At 46.1% G+C, this 21,023-nt stretch overlaps 1 protein-coding gene and 1 non-coding gene across 3 annotated transcripts in view; one reads left to right on the top strand and one right to left on the bottom strand.

The window, feature by feature from the left end:
• SHROOM4 (shroom family member 4) overlaps positions 1–21,023 on the bottom strand; it is a 195,750-nt gene that overhangs the window by 35,439 nt on the left and 139,288 nt on the right. For both annotated transcript variants that reach the window (XM_045538468.1, XM_045538467.1), the window contains exons 3-4: positions 5,935–6,069; positions 1,138–3,628 (exon numbers count right to left, since the gene is read on the bottom strand). In XM_045538468.1, coding sequence (XP_045394424.1) covers positions 1,138–3,628; positions 5,935–6,069 — 2,626 coding nt within the window. The remainder of the gene's footprint in view (positions 1–1,137; positions 3,629–5,934; positions 6,070–21,023) is intronic.
• Positions 17,136–17,237, top strand: LOC123628957. The gene has a single exon (XR_006731836.1). It is a non-coding gene; the product is annotated as a U6 spliceosomal RNA (small nuclear RNA).

The following is a 21,023-nucleotide window of genomic DNA, read 5'->3' on the forward strand; positions in this document are numbered from 1 at the left end:
TGAGTTCTGATGAATACACATGTGTAACTCAAACCTTTATCAAGATATAAAACATTGTCATCACCCCACAAAGTTCCCTCATGCCCTTTTCCAGTCAATCTCTGTGCCACCTCCCATTGGCAAGCACTATTCTAAATTTTTTTCCCCATAGAATAGCTGTTTTAGAACTTCATATAAAAGGAATTGTGGAGTATGTACTCTTTTGTGTAAGGCTTCTTTCACTCCTAAAGTTCCTTTTTTCCAAGAATATATATTAAGCAGATTCATCCACTAAGTCATTTCAAAAGTGTCCGCCTATGCAACAGTTCAACACAGGAATCAACTTCTGTTTTGAGTGCACCAGCCAAAAGGTGGCACTAAGAATGCCATGGGGAAGGAAACTGGCAGTAGCAGGTAAGGCCACAGGGGATCAATCCTCCCAGAATTATCCTGGGGCATGGTGGTGGCTTGCATTAGGGTGGCAGGTCATAACCAGGGCGTAGCAGCAGCCAGTTTAGACCTGAGACTCCAACAGACAGGCTAGAGAAGGGGAAAAGGATTTGCCCTTTGAAAAACCACAGAAGTTAGATCTCTGAAGGCAAAGCCTGGGGACATTTGCAGATTTTGCAGCTCCACATAGTTTTGAAGCAGGAAATGGAAGGCAATAAGTGTTATATTTTATATCATGCACTGAGCCTGGCACTTTATATATACAATCTCATCTGATCCTTACAACTGATCCATGAGGCAGCCATGATTTTCCTCCACTTTAGAGATGAGGTAATAAGACTTTCTTTAATACTAGCTACTTTATGAGGTAAAAATTATTTTTTTCCCTTTAAAAATCATGTAATTCCAGATTCTGGTTGTTGAATGACTTGCTTAAGGTCACACAGATATCAATTTTACAGTCAGGATATAAATTCCAGTTCTGTCCATTTTACAAAGCAAAAATTACCTTTATCTGACTCTAAAGATGAGGTAATTGCAATTTTGTTGGCTGAGTGTCTTGCTCAAGGTTACTAAGCTATTATCTGGTAGAGCTAGGCTATACAGTTTTAAGGAATTATAATTGTTATATTTTCAAATACAGCAATTATAGTTTTCTCTTCACAAAGAGAATAATGAAGCTCACCCACTCAAGAACCAAGTCCTCACCTGCACTGTTGGCTTCCTGGGTTTCCAAGTGTTGCCAGGTGCCAAGCTGCTGTCCTCGAGGTTACCGTGCTGAGGATTATGACAGCAAGCTGAACACCGGATGCATTGGTGGTGGTGGCACCGGCAGTTGTAGCAGTTTGGCATCATATTTCTCTTTAGCAAGGCAGGGCAGATTTCCCCAGAACAATAAATGCAAGGGTCATGGACTACAGTACCCTGTACATTGCAGGAGTAAGAGCAGGTCCTGTGGCAATCAAAATCACCACAGTGCAGTGGCTTACAGCACATGGAATTTTCTAGACCTTTGCTCACAAAGCATTCAGGGTAAGTGGGAGTTTCTGACTGATGGGGTGACATGGAATGATATGATTTGTCTGTGGCATGATATGGTTGGTCTGTGGAATGATATGATTGGTCCATGGGATGGCGCCTCAATTCCCTATAGCTTGAACTCATTGGCTGGAAGTTTTGGTCTATAGGTTTTGGTCTCTGAGTAAAAGTCTTGTTATTGTGAGTGGTTAAACCTGGCAAATGGGACATAGATAAGGATTTGCTACTCTCTTCAAAGAACTTTCTTCTGTCTGCGAAGGGCAAGAGGTTGGTTTCCTCCCCAGCTTGGGCAGTAGAAGCCTTCAATTCCTTGTTGTCACCTGGGCTGGAAGGGCCTTCCATGGCTAGCGCCACATGTGACTGTGGGTTATGCTCTGGAGACCATCTCCAATGACCTCCACGGACTCCACGGGGAGCACTTGCTTTCTCAGAGTCTGAGGAGGATGGGTCAGATGCTTTCCACCAGGTGTTTAGGCCCAAAGAGGACTGGCTAGGCCTCTGGCCAGGGCTTATTTGTCCCTCCAAGCCTGTCCTAGATTCATGGCTCTCAGGGGTTTGGCTGAGGCACTCTGACGACCTAGCCCTGAGTATCATGCTTTTGTCGACAAGCTTGTCTCTGGGACTAGGGGGTTTTTTATATGAAGATAGAAGAGATGAATTAGAAGCAGGGAGTGGAGGGCTTTCTAGGGGATCCTGGGTCTCTTCCACCTGCTCCTTAGTGTCACACAGCTGTGACAACGGACCCTTGCTTTTCTGGAGCTGGGCTTTCCTCCTCTGAATTTCATTACGCAAATTAGTGGCAAAACGCTCACTCTTCCGCCGGTTTTGGATTGAGCGGCCCCGGGTCCCTCCGCTTCGCTTACCACCCATCCGGCCACACTCCTTGGGCTCATTGTCCCCTTCTTCAGTTGACTCTGTGCCGCTGGCTATCTTAGTGGTTGAAGAACAGTCCTTAGCTTGTTGGACAAGGGAGCCAGAAGCAGAGGGCTGTTGGCTGGCCGATTCACTGCCTGCTCTGCTTGCTCTGTTTGGGTCCAGTAAACTTCTTTCTGGAGGGTGTCCATCAGCCTCTCCATGGGGGGAACTGCTTTGGCTCTGGTGTTCTGAACCCAAAGGCCTATCATCCACTGGTCTGGTCTTTCTTTCTTTGCTGGGACGGTCCTGGGTTCCTTCTGCAGGGGGACATGGACTTTTCTTTCCTTTGTGGCTGCTGTGCAAAGGGGACAGAGTCCACTGGTGCCCATCCTGCCCAGCTGGGAGCTCCATCCCCTTGTTGCCCCTGGTATCAAGGTGTACATGCTGCAGGTGGGATGCCAGCAGCTGTTCAGGGGCACTATGGCGATGCCCTGTGAGTCCTGTGAGATGTGGAGGGCTGCCAAAAGAAGCCTTAGGTAGCTCTGCTGAAGCCTCATTGAGCGGGCTGGAATCCAAGCTAAAAGCTTTGTCACAGGCTTTTGGGGATCCAATAGCTTTCGTTGATGCCTGCATCAGTAGATGCTCAGAGCCCTGCTGGCTGCATTCAGGAGGCTGGCTGAGCTCACAGTTCTGATGGCCCTTACTTGTCACTTGGTCTTGTCCACTGAGGCAGCAGAACCTGTTAGGATTCCTTGGAGATAGCACTGTCTCTACACTCGGTTTCTCCTTCTGTTGCAGGGGGTCCATAGGCTCGGATGCCCTGCGCTGTTCTCCATTAAGGAGTTGGGCTCTGGAGGCCTGAAGGCTGTCCCGCCTCACTGGAGGTTGTGGTGGGCCCCTGACCACCTTGGCAGGCCCTGTGTGTTGGCCTTCCTGCGGGCGGGATGACATCTGGGAGCTGGGGATCAGGTGGCTGCCGTTGGTGCGCCGGCTACCTCCTGAGGTCTCAGCCACATTAGGCCGGCCATTGGGGGCCTTAGCTGGCCCTAGGCCTTGCACGATGCAGTCTGCAGAGGCTGGATCCTCTGGCCTGAGGGAAAGGGCACAGTCAGAGGCATTTGAGCTGGCCGAGAAGGAACTGTAGGCTGAGTCACGCTGGTTGGGGTACATATTCTGGTCAATGGGCAAGAGGTGTCCCTCATAGGTGGCCTGGCCTGGTTGCTCCAGGCTCTCCATGCTGCCAATGGAACTGCTTTTCTCGGTGCTGCAGTGCCGGGAGAGCGGACACCACTGCACACACACGTCACTGCAAGACACAAGGCACACAGGTTAGCTAAGTCACCAGATCTCTTTCTCAGCTTGGCCAGCCCTGCCACGGGAGAAGGCAGGACAGCCCAGAGGCGCCCATGCTAGAAATGAGGGGAGATTAGGCAAAATAAGAAGAAAGGGAAACAGGCAAGGAGACGGACACTGGGGCGCCGCAGGGGCATGGTAAAATGGGAGATAAGATGACATATGGAAGAAGGATGGGGAAACACCATGAACACTAAAAGTTAGAGAACTTCATAGAGGTTATTCTCTATTTCCCTGCCATCAGCAAATCTGAAATTGCTTCTAGGCTGTCCCTGTCCCCAGGGAGTCAGTATGTGGCTCTCTGTCAGCAGAGACAATCACAGAATATCAGCATTACAGAAGGGCCCTAAAGTGGTGATTCAATTTTAACCAGACCATTTTGTAAATCAGTGATTTTCAACTTGAGCGTGTGTCATAATCACATGAAGGGCTTGTTAAAACACAGGTAACTGGGCCTTATCTAGAGTTTTAGATCTGGGTGGATCCTGAGAATTTGTACTTCTAACAACTTCCCAGGTGCTGCTGGTACTGCTGGTCTAGGGACCGCACTTCTGAGAACCACTGGTTCAAAGCAAGCCCTGCAAAGGGAAGTCATTTTGAGGCAGTACTTTACTAAAGATCACCCAGCTCTAACTATTGGCACAGACGAGGCTGGAATTTAGGTTTTCCCCTATTCTTTTCTTGCTGATAGAAATCCTGGCTATTTACTGAGAACCTACAACGTTCTGGGCACTTGACAAGGTTTTCTTTAAAGCTGAAGGGGACAGATTACTAGTCCTATCTTACAACCGAGGAAACAGAAGCCTAGAGAGGTAAAGTACACTGGCAAGCTCACTAAGCTGCTGAAAAAGCAGAGCTGGAATTGTGACCCAGGCTTCTGTGAGTCTAGTATCTTAGCTCTTCCGCCATACATCTTTTAAATGCGAATCCTAGTAATATCTGTATCAGAGGGTTGCTGTGTAGATGAAACCAGGTAATAAATGGGAAGCTCCTATCACAGCTCAGGCATCGAGCAAGAGTTCACTACATGCTACTGCTACTATTTTGTTTTTTTGTTACTGGTATCAGCATGCTCTCTGCTACTAGTATTGATACTATAGTGGCCCCTGCCCACACACACCTCCCTCACCCCACCCCCCGGCAAAGCCAAACCAGGGAGACCAAAGAAAGGGTGAGGATCAGATGCGATCTTGAATTTTAAGTACTATTTCCCACACGCAAAGCCAAACTGAGCCAAGTCATGCCAGTAACTCCCTCTGACTAGAACCCCAGAGGTTGCAGGCTGCTCTCAGAAAGGCCACAGCTGAGCTGTGGCAGCAGCCAATGAGACCCCCCCAGGTCAGCTTCCTCTCATTCTTGCTCCCTGCCTTGCCCTTAGCCATTCTGCTTGCTTGTCCTCTGGGCTAGGAATCCATTAATTCCTCATTGGCAAGGGAACCTGCTACCCACCCCACCACCCTTCCTGCTGAAAAAAAAAACAAAAACAGAAACCACACACACACCCCTACTGAAACAGGAGCCAAGCTCAGAATGTGTTCTGCGTATTCTTCCAGAACAACATTGCCTCTGCCTTGATCCCCTGGCTTCCAATGCCAAATAAAGTCTCTGAGTCAGGGCAAACTCAACCCTTAGCTTTCCTCAATCTCCTCAACAGAAATCCCTTCGTGGAGGAAAGATCTTTTTGTGGAAGGGAAAAGGCAGCCAAGGGCAGCATCTTTGCTGGCTCTTGCAGAAAACATTGTCTGCCTCTCGGGCAGCTGTTTCAACCACAACAGGCAACACCAAGCAAGGTCCCTGAATTGAGCCATCCCTCTTGCGGGTAGACCCGTTATTCAGGGAGGTCTCCATTTTGAAAGCTTTGGCTCTGTGGCAGAGGTGATGAACAATAGATGAGGTCACCAGTGAGTTGCGTAGATAGAACAGAGGGCCAGAACTGAGCCCTGGGGTCCTCCTACATTAAGAGATAGGTGGATGCGAGGAATCAGGAAGAGACTGAGAAAGAGAAGCTAGTAAAATAGCATGAAAAGGACAGTGTGGTGTCTTACAAGCCAAATGAGGTATTGTAAGGTAACATTGTCCAGAAGGAAAGGGACTAGCCCAAAGAAACAGAGAGTTAGAAAGAAACTAGGACTAAAGCCCAGGTACTTTGGATTCCCACTTCATTTTCTGCTCTTTAACATCCCAGGGACTAGAGCAGAGGAGAAAGAGGCCAGGTTGTCCACCCTCCAGCCCATCTTGAGGGGAGGGCTCTAGACTCACCTTGTGTTGCAGCCGGAATGCCAGGACAAGCTGAAGGCTTCAGAAGGGAAATGCATGGTGGTGGCCGCTTCAGGGCATCCCTCCAGTAGCTTGGCCACATGCCATGAGTGCGGCCTACCGACAGGGGCGTTCCTCCTGCAGCAAGAAAGGGACAGGAAGTTGGCTTAGGGAACCAGAGCTGAAATCACTTCCCAGGCGGCTTCCGCCCCCACCCCCTCTTTCCCTTTGGTGAAGTAGAACATCTTGCAAGGAGCTGGTGTGGGAATCTTAACGGCCATCATCAGCTCTCAATACTTGAATCTCCTTCATACTAAGATATGGAATACCAGCTCCGCAGGGCTATTTTGTTCTCAAAGTGTCAAGCATGTACAACAGTACTGGACACATACCTGATGTTCAATAAATATTTGTGGAATAAATGAGTGGTGCTACCCAATGAGCAGTGAGCTTACCCTCACTTCTCTTTGAGGAAAAAAAATCAATCTGGCCTATCTAGCCAATTTTTCCCTGAGAAAGGAATAGGCAAGTGATTGAGAAGTTTGTACAAGTCAATACTGGAGCTTTCAATTCTCCAATGTTTACTCATTAATTCAATAAACATTTGTTATATATTTACTGTGTTTCCTCTATGTATAGCTCTGGGGATACTGTGATGAATCCAACACAGTCTTTGCTCTTGAGAGCTTACAGATGAATGAGAGAGACAGAGCATGGTAAAGGCATTAAGAGAGTGAAGGATAAGATGGGCATTCATTCAGAGTGAAGGATAAGATGGGCACAGAGGCCAGACACCTGAGTTTATCAGCAAAGTGGTTGCAGGGAGCCCCAACTCCTGTAAGGGAAGACAGAACAAAGTGCTGAATGGCTTAGTGCTAGGCTAGCAGGGGAGACTGGTTGCTACCCAGGTCAGGGGTGAATAAATGGAAACACATCTGAGGCCATGGTCCTGAATGCAGCAACAGGGTCTGTATGGTGCTGCAGGCTGCAGCCACAACTCTTGCACTGACTGGCTTATACAAGACCCATCCCTGTCCCCTGGCATACTTCACATGAATGATGCCACTCTTGCAAGTGGAGAAGAATGGTATGGGGAAGAGCACAAGTGGGGCATGGGTAATGCTGGGAGATGGAGAGATGACTGATGGGAGAGAGACTGAGGGAAGGAGTGGGATGGAGGGAGAAAGAGAGAGGGAGAGCGAGAAAAGACAGAGAACAGGGAGAGAGAGAAAGCAGAAGGGCCAGGTGGATGACAAAGATAAGAGGGAAAAACAAATGCCAGAAAGAGGAAACTCCGAGAAAGATCATAGAGAAATACACAGTAGGGAGAAGTGGATGATAGAGAGAGAGATGAATGACACAGTAAGGGAAACATGATAAATAAGTAGATGACAGGGAGATAAATAAATGATAGATGATTTTCATTAATTTATTCATATTTACTGTGCTGGGCTCCATACTAGGCACTGATGGTACAGGGTCGGGTAGGCTGAGGGCCCCTGCCTTCCACAAGCTTGCTATATTGTGGAATAAGTCAGCACTCTACCTCTCTGGAACAGTAGTGGACAGACTCAAGCTGGAGGATTCCATCCGGGCTGGAAATGCTCCTCATCCCAATGGGAACACAGGAGAGTGCAGCAGTGCAAGGCTCTAGAGGGCTAAGGCTTACAAAAGGGTAGTCCCGAGGAGAGTGGCCTTGTGGGGAAAATGCAGACTGAGTGGTAACTGGTCAGACACAGACAAGGAGGTGTAGGAAGAAGGGCAGGGGAAGCTGATTGTCAAAGGTCAGCAACCAGAGCCACGAGTCAGCAGCAGTGGCTAAGATTGACGAGGAAGAAAGCCAGGTGAGGCTCCCAGCTTTGTAATCACATTGTTCTAGTATGGGTTTCAGAGTGCCCAGAGGGGAGGCTGAGGCACAAGGAGGCCTTGGGGGCTATGTTTGCTCCAGAGTCTCACACATGAAGCCATGCTGCTGGGAAAGCTCTCCCGCTGCTGTTACCAGCAGTTACCTGGTCAGCAACTATTTATCAAGCACCTACTAGTAGTAGTACTATGGAGTACTAGGTACTATGTACCACGTGCATCTACTATGTACTGTGCTTTTCGGCACTGAGGATATAGTGGGGAACAGGGAACCTCTCCTATGCCCAGCCCTTCTTCCACATTCAGGATTCTTTAAGTTCTTCTGAGTCCAGGCTTTATAATGTGGGTAGTCAGCCTGGGTACTACCTTCTCCCCAACTGCCCAGTCCCACCAAGTTCTACTGAGTCTTCTTTTATGATGTTTTTCTGGCCTTAGTTTGTTCTCTCTCCATTCTCACTGTGACCATCACACAGAATTACACCTCTCCTCCCAGAACCCACACCCCCTCTGTTCTAGTCCAGGCCCTTGACAAATTATGTCCAAAATATTGCATCAGTCTGCCAGCCAGTCACCCCTTGTTCCACCTCCAGTCCCTGCTTTCAAATCACACCACGTTAAACATCGACTGAACTGGGGCAACTCTCCCACTCAAAAATCTTGACTCTCTATTTCTTACCCTGTCCTGCATCAAATGCAAACTGGATCAGACTTCCAAAGCCTTCTACAAGTTATCTTTACACACTCAGTTCAATTTCTCATGTCTCTGCTCCATCCACACCCTGTAACCAGCTCTGTCCCTTTCCGACTCTGCGCCTCTGCTGTGGATTTCCCAATAGAATCCAGCACAGGCGCCAGAGTTGGATCACCTTGGTTTGACTGTCAGCTCTACCACTTATTAGCTCTGCTGCTTTAGACAGGTGACTTCACTTCTCAGAGCCCTAGTTTTCATGGCAGTAAAATGGGGGTAATAGTACCTCCTTAATGGGGTTGTTGAAAGGTCAAATGAGACAACGTATGTCAAGTGCTTAGAACTGGGTCTGGCAAGCCCTCAACCAATCGTCGTTATCATTCTGACTGTTCCCTCTGCCTAGAATGTTCTCCGCTCCTTTTGTTAACCTAAATCCTACCTGCTCTTCAAGGTACTGCTTAAGTACCATCTCCTGCAGGGAGCTTGTTCTGAGTAATCTAGCCCTCACAATTTTGTCCCTAATAATATGTTTTATATTGCTCATCATCATTACATGTATGTTATCTCATCCTACCAACTGTGCCAAGACAGGAGGCAATGAGATGAAAATGAGTGAGACACATCTAGGTTCAAATCCTAACTCTACCACTTTAGATGTATGTATGTGCAAGTCACTTAACCCATCTGACCTTCGGTTTTCTATCTGAGAAAGGGAACAGTAATCTTTACCTAGCTAGGTTATTGCAGGGATTAGAGATCATATTCTCAAAGCACCTGGGACACAGCCTGATGCATAGCATGTGGTTACTAAATAGTAGATACTATAATAATGGTCATTAGCCCAGATTTGTCCTTTTTCATGGCTCAAGAGTACTTGCACCAAGGGTACTGAAATCTTTCCATCCACTGTCAAGGTTCTGCTATACCACTCCTTTCCCACACTGACACGTAGCTTACAAAGGCGCCTTACTCTCTCTAGGGTTTCTCCAGGAATAGGAAATAATCCCAAAGGAGGTAGAAGGGGGAAGTGGGGACTTTTGGGACACTGGGAGAAAATCAAAGGGTGAGAGGAGAAAAATACACAGGGAACTGGAGCCAGAGCTGGAGCCTTCTAACCCTAGTTTGGGAAAGGAGAGGGAAGTATCTATAGGGTCTAATATTTGGCCTATTATTATTCTTGAATAGCCCTAGACTCAGAGTCAGTCCACACTTGCATTCAAATCCTAGTTGTGTGACCTTGGGCATGTCACTTCTCTGAGTTTACAGATTCTTTATCTGTAAAATGGGGAAGATGACCATCTCTTTCTCAAGAGTTATGGTCTGGATTAAATGTAGTTCTATATGTGAAATCAATCAGCATTGTATCTGCCATAGATGTTCTATAAACCTTTAAAAAACAACAGGGACCATTTATTGACCACTTAAGATGTGCCCGGCACTAAGCACTTCACATGCATTAACTGGTTTAATCATCACTCCAACCTTATGCAGTAAGAGCCGTTATTATCCCCACTTTACAGATGGAGAAACAGAGATGCCGAAAGCTTAAGTGATTTGCCAAGAGCACACAGCTAGTAACCAGCAGAGTCGGGATCAAGACTCAGATCCTCCAGCTCTTTCTATGATACCACACAGCCCCTCTTCCCCAGAGAGAGATCTAGCTCAAAAAGCTTATATACCTGAGGCATTCCATAGCCATTCCCTCAAGAAGGAATCAGAAAAGGAAGGTCTTAGTAGCTCTAGAGTTGAAACCATCCCCTCTCCCTAGGGAAGAGATATGAGGAGAAATAAACAGAGAGGTAAGAAAATGCCAACTACCAACTGTGCAGCTCTAGGACTAGATATGGAGGCAATGACCCCAGCACTCGCCCTTTCTTCTAAGGCCAACTCAGGTACTATCATTAAACACACTCCCCATCATTCATTATTCCAAACTGCCTTTCCTAGGAAGCAAAGGGAAAGGGATATTGAAAAAAGAAAGCAGGACGGGGGGCAAGGGGGACAGCAGCCATGGGTACTGGCTGTACCTACCATGGAAGTTGCCCAGGATGGAGAGATGGCTTAGGAGAGAGCGGTGTATCCAGCTAGCTCAGATTCTCATTGACAACCCTTCCAGCCAGCGTCATCCCTTAGCTGGGACCCACCTGCCCTCCAGTCAAGACCTGGGGCAAGGGGCCATCAGCCCAAAATCCTAAATGTGATCCAAGGGGCTCAGGCACAGTCAGGTCCCAGTTCCAAGAACAGGAAGGAGCAGCATTGAAGGCAAGGTATGGCAATCAGCTTTCTTGGGCCTAGATGTGGCCACAGCCTTGGGAAACGAAAGCCAGTGTCAAGAGCTAGACAGGAGTAAAGACGCTGCTCCAGGAACCAGCCAGCACCCAGGTGGCAAAGGGAAGGATGAAAGGCAGTTCCAGTAGCATAAACGCCCCCCCTGCTCCCTACTCCAACCTCCTCTGAGCCCTGGCCCACCCCCTCTGCAGCTCAGAGGCCAATAAGGAAGCTGGGCCCCCAGCCACTGCTAGAACTCAGGAAAGGAGTAAGGAAATGATGTTTGGGAAAGATAAAGCGGGTGTCTAAAAAGAATTTTTAAAAATACACGTAAGTGAGAGAGAAAAATACCCCAGACACATACACTTAAAAGAATTCCTGTGCTTCCTGGACTGAGTTGACCCCACCCAGCCATCTCTGCAGGTCCTCTGGGTCCCAGAAAAGGAAATCCCAGGTCAGCCAGGCCCAGCAGCCTCCAGGTCCAGAGGAGTAGCACTGCAGCTGATTTTACATAGCTGGGAGCAAGTGACTTAGAGATTTTTCTAAGGTGAAGGTCCTGCTGAGATACCACGGCTCACAAACATTGTGGGCCGTATTTGCAGGGTCTGTACTTCCCATGGGCACTTGAGCAGATCCAAAGAAAACTCAATTTCACACCTCAGACTCCAACTCCAGAAAAGGTGCCATTAGCAAAGATGGAACAGTGGTTCTTGGGGTCAGCGTCCCTGGATCTGCTATGAATTCACTCCGACCTATGGTAACGTACTCTCCCTCTCTGGGCATCTGTTTCCTCTCTGCAAAACAAAACATTGAACTCAGGCGTCACAAATGACCCTTCCAGCTATAGCATGCTATAATGTAGCAGCCCTGGGCCCCACCTGGGGCTCCAAATGATGCCCTCACTGATCAATGCAATAGCCAGAAACAGAGCAGCCCCACATGGATTTGTTGTACCCCACAAGCCCAAGCTCAGGCATTAGATTTTAATGTTTCTTGGGTATTCAGAGTTAGGGTTTTCCCTTCATTAATACTCCTGATACCCACTCCAGTTTCCCTTGGCCTCTGGCCCCAATTCCAGTAATTTCTGGCCCCAGAGAGGGCTTACGCAAGCTCCCTCAGGACAAGAAGTACGCTAAGCCTTTCCTCTCTGGGGAAATCATGCCTGAAGGCCCCTTCCCCTTTCTTCCTTCTGTACCTCATAGGGAAATCTGGGCTAAGTTTTATCAATCGTATGGTGGTACTGCATGGGAGGAAGTCTGGGGGCTTTGGGAGGCATTGAGATCTGGCTTGGAGTGTCAGCTTGACCATTCACTAGTTCTTGGCCTTAGGCATGCCACAGAACCTTGATTACCTCATCTGTAAAACATGCCTGGCATGTGACAGGCACTCAATAAATTGTATCTGTTATTAATATTATCCTCTACCAAAACTAATAATGGGCAAGGTACTGTTAGTAGCAAGACAACTGATTTCTTCAATCCAAATGAAGATGAAAGAGAAAGGACTAATTAAGAGAAGGCGCAAAAGCCAAACCTAGTACTCTAGAGCAGCCCTTCTCAGCTTTTAGTGGGCACACTAATCACCCGGGGATCTGGTCGAAATGCAGATTCTGACTCAGCAGATCTGGAGCAGGGCCCAGGTTCTGACTTTCTAATAAGCTCCAGAGTGATAGTGATGCGGCCAGTGTGATGACGTGTGATGACCACATTTGAGTGGCAATATACTGGGGAGTAATCCCCAGGCCAAAAAAGCATCAGGATAAACAGTTTCTTTTCATGTCATTCCTTAGGTCTGGGTGCCCAGCCTTCCCTACTCTTCTGGTCGCCGTGTCTTCCTCCTTCTACTCGGTAACCCAGCTCGTGAAAGGGCTTGTCCGATGAGGCTTGCTGCTCCCCACTTCCTAACAAAATAAAGAGGAACTGGTTTGTTGGTAGTCCGACCTTGCCAGTGGCTGGGTAAAGCTGAGGAAAGGGTGGCTGGAGGTGCAAGCAGGTTTGTGGGGCTGGCTGAGGTAAGGAGGCAGGGTGGGAGTATGAGAGTTGGGTAGTCACCAGAAGAGGGGGTAGGCAGGTGGGCACAGACTTGAGAAACCCTTGGGTAAGGGAAGATAAGAGAGGAACTTGAGCCCTCACTGGGCAGTCTGGGATTTGGGGAAGAGGCTGGGAGTTGGGATTGAGGGGAAAGGGGCACTCTCCCACTTAGCAGAACTGAGTTCCAGATAACACAACCAATTGTGACTTCCTGTGCTCAGGGGACAGTAAAGACGACTGCTTCTTTCCCAAGCACTCATAGGACAAGAACTTGGCATAGGGGCAGAGGAGGGCAGGCACATGCAGGCAGAAGCGGCCGATAAGCCAGAAACTGGCTCCTGGAAGGGGCTCTGTAAAGACTATTGTGAGAGGTGGCCTGGGGGAGGTGGACCAATTCCAGAAAGAGTCAGTCTTCAGCTGCCCTAGTCAGCTATCACCCCAATATCCTCTGAGGGCACCACCTGTCTCTGAGCCTGGCTCCCATCAGGCCCCTCAAGAGATACTTGGTGGGAGAGGACTAGCAGAAAGAGAACCATGGCTCTGCCCCAATGCAGGGCAATAAGGAAAATGTGACCCCTGTTGCTTGGGGTTGTGGTTAGCCTGAGGTCTGCGCCACAATGTAGTGTGGGCCCTTTCCTCTTTTGAAAGTGTTTGGATAAGGAGAAGCACAAAAGAGCGTCCTTGATTAGCTCTGTTTACTTTCTGGGGCTCTTCCAGCCTGCCCTCAAACAGCACATTCCACCTGCCCCACATGAAGGAACTCAAGCTCATTCTGGCCGGCTCAGCAGGAAGGGAAGCCTGCAGACAGGCCTGGGGCCAGAACAATGCATGGCTTGTTTATCTGACAGAAGACGGGAGAAGCTGCTTGGTCACCATGGAGGGACACAGAGCTCTGAAGGCCCACCCTCACCCCACCCTTGGCTAGGGGACCTTGCAGCCTGGTGATCAGGAAACCCTTCCTTATTATAGAGCTAACCAAGGGGGAAATGTGAGTGTCTGTGTGTGTGTCTGTGTGTGTGCGCACATAAGTGTGTAATTTTAAAGCGAACTTTCAGGATACTGGCTTTCTTGTCAGTATGGGAAAGCTATAATCTGGGTCATCTGAGACGGGTACTTTCTGGAGAAGGGGCTTTTGATACCCAGTTCTGCCTCCCTACCTCCCATCCCCTCTGAATAGCCAGGGCAAGTTCCTCCACATAAATCTGCTGGATCCCCCTCTCCACACTCCACCCTCCACCTCAGGATCCATCCCTGGCTAAAAAGGAACCTAGGGTAGGGACTAAGAAAGGAAGGGAATGTCTGGGTGGAAAAAAGACTCCTCCACATGATGCTGTGTGTCAGGGGGTGCTCTTTGGCTTTCTGTGTGGGAAGCAATAACTTCATCTACCTAGGACTATTACATTTGACCTTCTGCTTCCGTTTCCCCATTTTCACATTGCAATCTTTAAGACACGAGGACACCTCTTTATCCAAAGAAAATTGGAAGGAAGTAACCATACAGATGGCTCAGGAGAACTTTGCAAATATCAGGGGGTAGAAAAAAGCTTAGTAGTTTAGAAACGTAGTACTCAGAATTCTCTTTCAGAGTGGGCTGGGGATCAATTTCTAGGTTTTCTGTGTATAGTGTGATAAAACATACCTATCATAGACTATTTTTTGTCAATGATCCTCAAGGCAAAGAGGTGGATAGTGCATATTTTGCAGCTTCTAAAAGCAAGGGGAGCAAGACAAGAATCTGAAATGATGAAATGATCTGAATAAGGAAAGAGAGCTTTCCCTTTTCCCCGTTGTGTATAAAAGCTAAGGATGAAACACGAGAGGGCTGAAGGAGACTTCAGAGGAATGTACAGGGAAAATGGCAGCAAGTTCACACAGCACTATCTGACTCAACAGATGGCCTTAAAGTTTTTCCCATGATGCCCAATTTCCTAAACCAACACCCAAAGTGATAAAAAAAAGGTGGAGGATGTTTGTTCTCCAGCTCTGGTTTCTATCAGTAATATTTATAGCATCCCTTGGGAAGGAGGCTTAGAGAATAATACAAGGTTCCCTTTCTTCCTTCTCTCCTTCAGCTCAAACTGACAGTTGGACATACCACTTTTCAGGAGTCTGATGGAATCCACAAAGGTTTTCCCCAGATTCAAATCTCAAAACCCTTAGAATGACTTCCGGTCACTCCTCAAGTCATTTCTACTACTAAAGACATGAAGCCTTAAGACAATAGCCAACAACAGCTAGGATCCCATTAGGAACAACAGCACCCATGTACTCTGCTTTGAGCAAACATGACAATGAGGAAGGGTCAACATTCAGCAGAGCTGGAGCACCCTTGGCAAGGCGGACAGTAGTGGGAAATGAGGTTGGGGAGGTACATAAGCCAGATCATGGAGTTTTCAAAAGCTAAGGTAGGCAGTTTGAATTTTATTCTCAGTGAAATGGGAAGCTGCTAGAGGTTTTTAAGCAGGGGACTAACATGACATAAACTTGATAAAGGTCTCACTTGGCTGATAGATTTGGGGAGGGGGCAAGAGTAGAACCAGGGAACCAATTAAAAAAGCTCTTCCAGGTAAGAGACAATGGTGGTTTGTTCTATGAAGGTAACAGTAGGGATAGGGAAAAGAGGTTTTATTAGAGAGATTTTGAAGAGGTAGAACTGACAGTACTTCTTGATGGACGGAACATAGAGAGGGAAGGAAAAGGAATAAACCATGACGCTTGTGTCATCTGGCATCTGCACCTTCTTAGTGTAGTATTCATTCCCCAAACTGAGTCATTAATAGCTCTAAAAAACAATGGGCAGTCTTTACCATTGTTTTATCCAAGCATTTATGGAGCTCTTATCTACATTTAAGAGGCTTGGAGAGGTAGCAGGGAACACACCATAGTGAAGAAGATATAAGCCCTGTGCTTAAGGAATTTACAGTGTGGTGGAGAGCGGAAGAAAAATAACCTGGAAGACCACTAAAGAGGACAGAATGGCATGAGTATCAGAAAGGAAATGCTAACAAAATGAAAGTTAAAAGAAGGAGAGGGCACAGCTGATTGAATCAAGGAAGGCTTTACAGAGCTTCTGAGCTAATTTGGAAGACTCAGTACAATTGCAACTGGAAAAGAGTAGGAGAGAGGCCATGCCAGGTTTGCATGAATAGAAGTGGGAAGGGTGGGGATCCGCCAAAGGAAGAAAACACAGTTTCTATAAGGTGCAGAGGAAGTCAAATTAGAATGATGCAAGAGAATGGTAGGCCTTAAGTGTCAGGTTAAAGCATTTACTTTACATAATACAATAGGCAAGAGAGACCCTTTGGAGGTTCCAGAGTAGGACAGCAACATGGTACAAGCAGTATATTAGGAAGGTTATTCTCATAGCCATGTGTAGAATAAATCATGTGCATAAATACTGGAAGCATAGAGAAGTGTGTATGCCAGTGCAATAGACACAAAAAAGGTAAAACCAGAGCAATAGCAGTGGGGATGGAGCAGAAAGGAAGGATATGAGAGAGAATCAACAGAGTTGGATGACTATTAATAATTAGATAAGGAGGAGAGAGAGAGATGGCTGTGAAGTACCTAAGAGAAGGGTGGTACCTCTAATCTAGAGAGGGAAGTCATGGGCAGGAGCTGGCTTCAGGAGACATGAGTTTCATTTCAGACATGAGTTTGTTATGCTGGCAAATTCTGTAGGTAGGTATGCCCAGTGAGCAGCTTGACATCTCGGCTGCAGTGCTAAAAAGAGATTAGGGCAGTGGTCACTATCCACAGAAAGGAGGCAGCTGAGGCTGTTGCAGTGGATGTGACTGCCCATAGTGAGTGTGTGCAAAGGAGAGGGAGGATGACAGAGCTCTATGAAACAGCTATAGTTCAGGCAGGAGAGGAAGAAGAGCTGGTGAAAGACACAAAACGGCCAGGCGCGGTGGCTCATGCCTGTAATACTAGCACTCTGGGAGGCCAAGGCTTGAAGGATCCCTTGAGGTCAGGAGTTCCAGACCAGCCTGAGGAAGAGCGAGACCCCGTCTCTACTATAAATGGAAAAAAAAAAATTATCCGGGCATGGTGGCGCACGCCTGTAGTCCCAGCTACTTGGGAGACTGAGGCAGGAAGATCGCTTGAGCCCAGGAGTTTGAGGTTGCTGTGAGCTAGGCTGATATCACGGCACTTTAGCCCAGGCAACAGAGTGAGACTCTGTCTCATAAAAAAAGAGAGAGAGAGACAAAACGATAAAATGCCATTTTTAATGTGTCGGCAAAGTTGTGGGGAAACAGGCACTCTTATACATTTCTGGGTGGGAATGAAAAAGGTACACACTTGTAGAGGGAATTTTGGCATATGGTTTCAGCAGACTTACAATGTTTCCACTGTGCTTGTTTTGGCAACATACTAAAATTACAATGATATAGAAACGATTAGCATGGTCCCTGCACAAGGATGGCATGCAAATTTGTGAAGTGCTGCATATGTTTTTCTGGAATGAATGGTAATGGTTTCACAACCTTGTGGATACACTAAAAATCACTGAATTAAACACTTGAATAGTGAGTTTTATAGTATGTGAATTATATTTGTTTTAAGAAATGTTCTTACCCTGTGATCCAGTTTACCACTCCTAGGATTCTATCCTAGGAAAGCAATTAGAGACGCACGTATTGATTTATGTACGTGAAGTATCATCTACTGCAAGATTGTTCATAATAGTCAAATCAGGAATATCCTAACTGTCCAACATTTAAGAAGAGTTAGGTAAAATAGTGTACATCTACATGAAGGATTAATGGTTTGCCATTAAAAATGATGTTTTTGAAGACTACTTAATGATCCTGAAAAAGGCTCAAAATATAAGGGTAAGTGAAAAAAACAGTATACAAACCTGAAAATCCCAATTCAAAAGATCTGTGCATATACATACATATTCATACAAAACATTCACATATTGAAGGTTGGATGTAAACATGCTAATATCTTAGCAATGGGTATTTACTTTTGTGTGGTGGGATTAAGGGTCATCATTATTTTTCATACTTTAAAAAATTTCCAAATTTTCTACTCTATACATGTATCACCTTTTGAATAAGAAAAGGTTTCCAAAAAAAAATGACACTATTCTACATGGACATATCATTTACCCAAGCAACTGTCTGATATGACTGTCTGACACATTCCCAAGCTAGGAATCTGCAATTATACTTGTGATTCCACTTAACTATTTCAAACATCAGGATTTTGCCCTCAGAGAAATCAGCCTAGATCCCACCAACCTAGCAAAATTCTCTTTCTCAACATGTTTTTCTTGCTTGGCAGTGGATGCTTTTGTTCTAATTTTTAAAAACCTTCATTTGACATTTTTGACCCCCAGTAAAAAATGGGAGCTGTTTTTTGCTTTGAGAGCAGACCACGTCTGGAAGAACAAGGAGCAAGTTTGAGGGGAGGCCAGGCAGAGGAAAAGGGAGGTCAAGTCAAGTTCACTATCAAGGCCATACTCAGTGGGTTGAAAAATATGCTACTCTGGGCTTTCCAGACTTTAGTTCCTTTCCAGGTGCCTGATGGACTTGGTGGGACAAAGTTGGTTGGAGAGGGAACAAAGTATAGGAAAATCTGGTAGGGGGTGGCAGCAAATACCATGTCTGAAGTCACCTAACTGCTAATACTTTTACATGATATTTACAGTTCATAAAGAACTTTCATATGCACCATTCCATTTAATCTTCACAACAACCTTATAAACTCTTTAAAAAGAAGAAACTCAGGCTTAAACAGGTGAAATAAGTCACTCAAGGCTTAAAGACAAGATTTTGCTTCCAAATTCTTCCTCCTAAACAATGGTTCTCAAATGTTTATTTATTTATTTATTTTTGACAGAGTCTCGCTCTGTTGCCTGGGCTAGAGTGCCGTGGCATCAGCCTAGCTCACAGCAACCTCAAACTCCTGGGCTCAAGTGATCCTTCTGCCTCAGCCTCCCGAGTAGCTGGGACTACAGGCATGCGCCACCATGCCCGGCTAATTTTTTCTATGTATTTTTAGTTGTCCAGCTGATTTCTTTCTATTTTTAGTAGAGACGGGGTCTTGCTCTTGCTCAGGCTGGTCTCGAACTCCTAGCCTCAAGCAATGCTCCCTCCTCTGCCTCCCAGAGTGCTAGGATTACAGACCACCACGCCCGGCCTCAAAGTTTGCTCTGTAGACCAACATCAGTATCGCCCAGGAACTAGTCAGAAATGAAATTCTGGAGCCCCATTCCAGACTTTCTGAATCAGAAACTCTGAGTTTTAACAAGCTCTCTAGGTGATTCTAATGCACACTCACCTTTGAGAACCACTACTCTACCATACATTTTAAAACAGATTTTCAAGGTCGGGCGCCGTGGCTCATGCCTATAATCCTAGCATTCTAGGGAGGCCCAGGCGGGTGAATCATTTGAGATCAGTAGTTCGAGACCAGCCTGAGCAAGAGCGAGACCCCGTCTCTACTAAAAATAGAAAGAAATTATATGGACAACTAAAAATATATATAGAAAAAATTAGCCGGGCATGGTGGCGCATGCCTGTAGTCCCAGCTACCTGGGAGGCTGAGGCAGGAGGATCACTTGAGCCCAGGAGTTGGAGGTTGCTGTGAGCTAGGCTGATGCCACAGCACTCTAGCCCGGGTAACAGAGTGAGATTCTGTCTCAAATAAAAAAAAAACAAAACAGATTTTCAAATGGCTTCTTCAAAATACTGGCTGCTGCTGCTTTGACTTATGTGGGGTCTTGCTTTCCAAGGTAGGCTGGGAGCCTCCCTTCAGCTATCAGTGCTATGTATATAATAGAGGGCATCTGCTTAAAAAGTACCTGGGCTACAGGGGCAGGAATGTATTTCTTTATGGTGAGGAAGTTTCCAGAACCAAGAGGGTAATTGCTGGGTCACAGCTGCCCTTGTCAGGGGGATGGATGGGCTGATGAGCAACTGACATAAATGTTCCTCCCTAGAAGGTCTCTTTTCACAAAGGCTTTTACCTGGTTTCTCAAGGGTCCACATAAGCCCCTGGGGAATTTCCTGTTCTGAGGTATTTACATTCACAGACTTCGATCTCATTAAAATGCAGGTTGTGATTTAGTAGGTCTGGGATAGGGCTGGATCTCTAAGAAAGTCTTGGTAAGTGTAGATGCTGCTAGTCCAAAGCCCACACTTTGAGTAGTGATGTATAAGAGTGCATGTGTTTCTCCACAGGCTTACCAAAAAATGTATACTACATGGTCTGATTTTTGCCATTCTGATAGGTGAAAGTTGTGTCTTGTTGCTTAAATTAATCTATACTTCTTTAATTATTAGTGTTGTTGAGCATCTTTCCATTTACTTTTATAAGCCAACTTTCTTTCTGTCTGAACTGCCTGTTCGGGCCCTTTTTTCCTCTTTAAGGTTGGTTTGCTGGCATTTTCCTCAGTGATTCTCAAGAGCTCTTTGTATATTAGGGGAATCAGCCCCTTGCCATATCATATACAAAACTGTTGTCCCAGTTTTTTGTCTTTGCCTTTTATTTATGTATTTTTCTGGTGCTTTAAATTTTAGCTTTTATGTAGTCAAATTTAACAATTTTTTCCTCTATGGCTTCCAGGTTTCGTATTTTGCTAAAGACCTTTACTATTTCAAGATAAAGTCATATGCTAAAAATCATACACTAAACTGTTTCTAGATCACTATCTAGAGTTGATTATCTATGTATTTATGTGCTAGCATTTTAATTACTGTTTCAATAGGACGAGGATCTTTCTCCTTTATTGTTCTTTTCTTCAGACCTTTCCTGACTAATCTGACATATGTACTTTAGAATCAGCTTGGGCACGTTAGATTCTAATGTCCCTGAGAGACAACTTTGTGCGGAAATCTAACATGCAGTTGACAGTGACATTCTGAAATCTGGGCATGTGATCTTCCCTGGATATAGAAATCTGGGCATCATCAGTGGCACATAAAGCCCCTCAAGACAAGTTCATATAATAAGAAAGAAGGTCTGAGGCAGAACTGTAGATTAGCAGTTCTCACAAGTTCAGTCCCCACACCGGAGCATCAGCATTACCTGAGAACTTCTTGGCCCCTACTGGATTAGAAACTCTGGGGAGAGGGAAGTAGCAGTATGATCTTTAACAAACTCTCCAGGGGAGTTTAATGTACACTCAAGTTTGAAACCACTGTTCTGGTCTATACTAGTAGTTAAGAGAAAAATTAAGGACAAAGAGCTAAAGGTAAGCAGTAAGAAGCAAACCAGTAAAAAGAGGTGTT

Source organism: Lemur catta, chromosome X, assembly GCF_020740605.2.
Source record: "Lemur catta isolate mLemCat1 chromosome X, mLemCat1.pri, whole genome shotgun sequence".
Classification (NCBI taxonomy): domain Eukaryota; kingdom Metazoa; phylum Chordata; class Mammalia; order Primates; family Lemuridae; genus Lemur; species Lemur catta.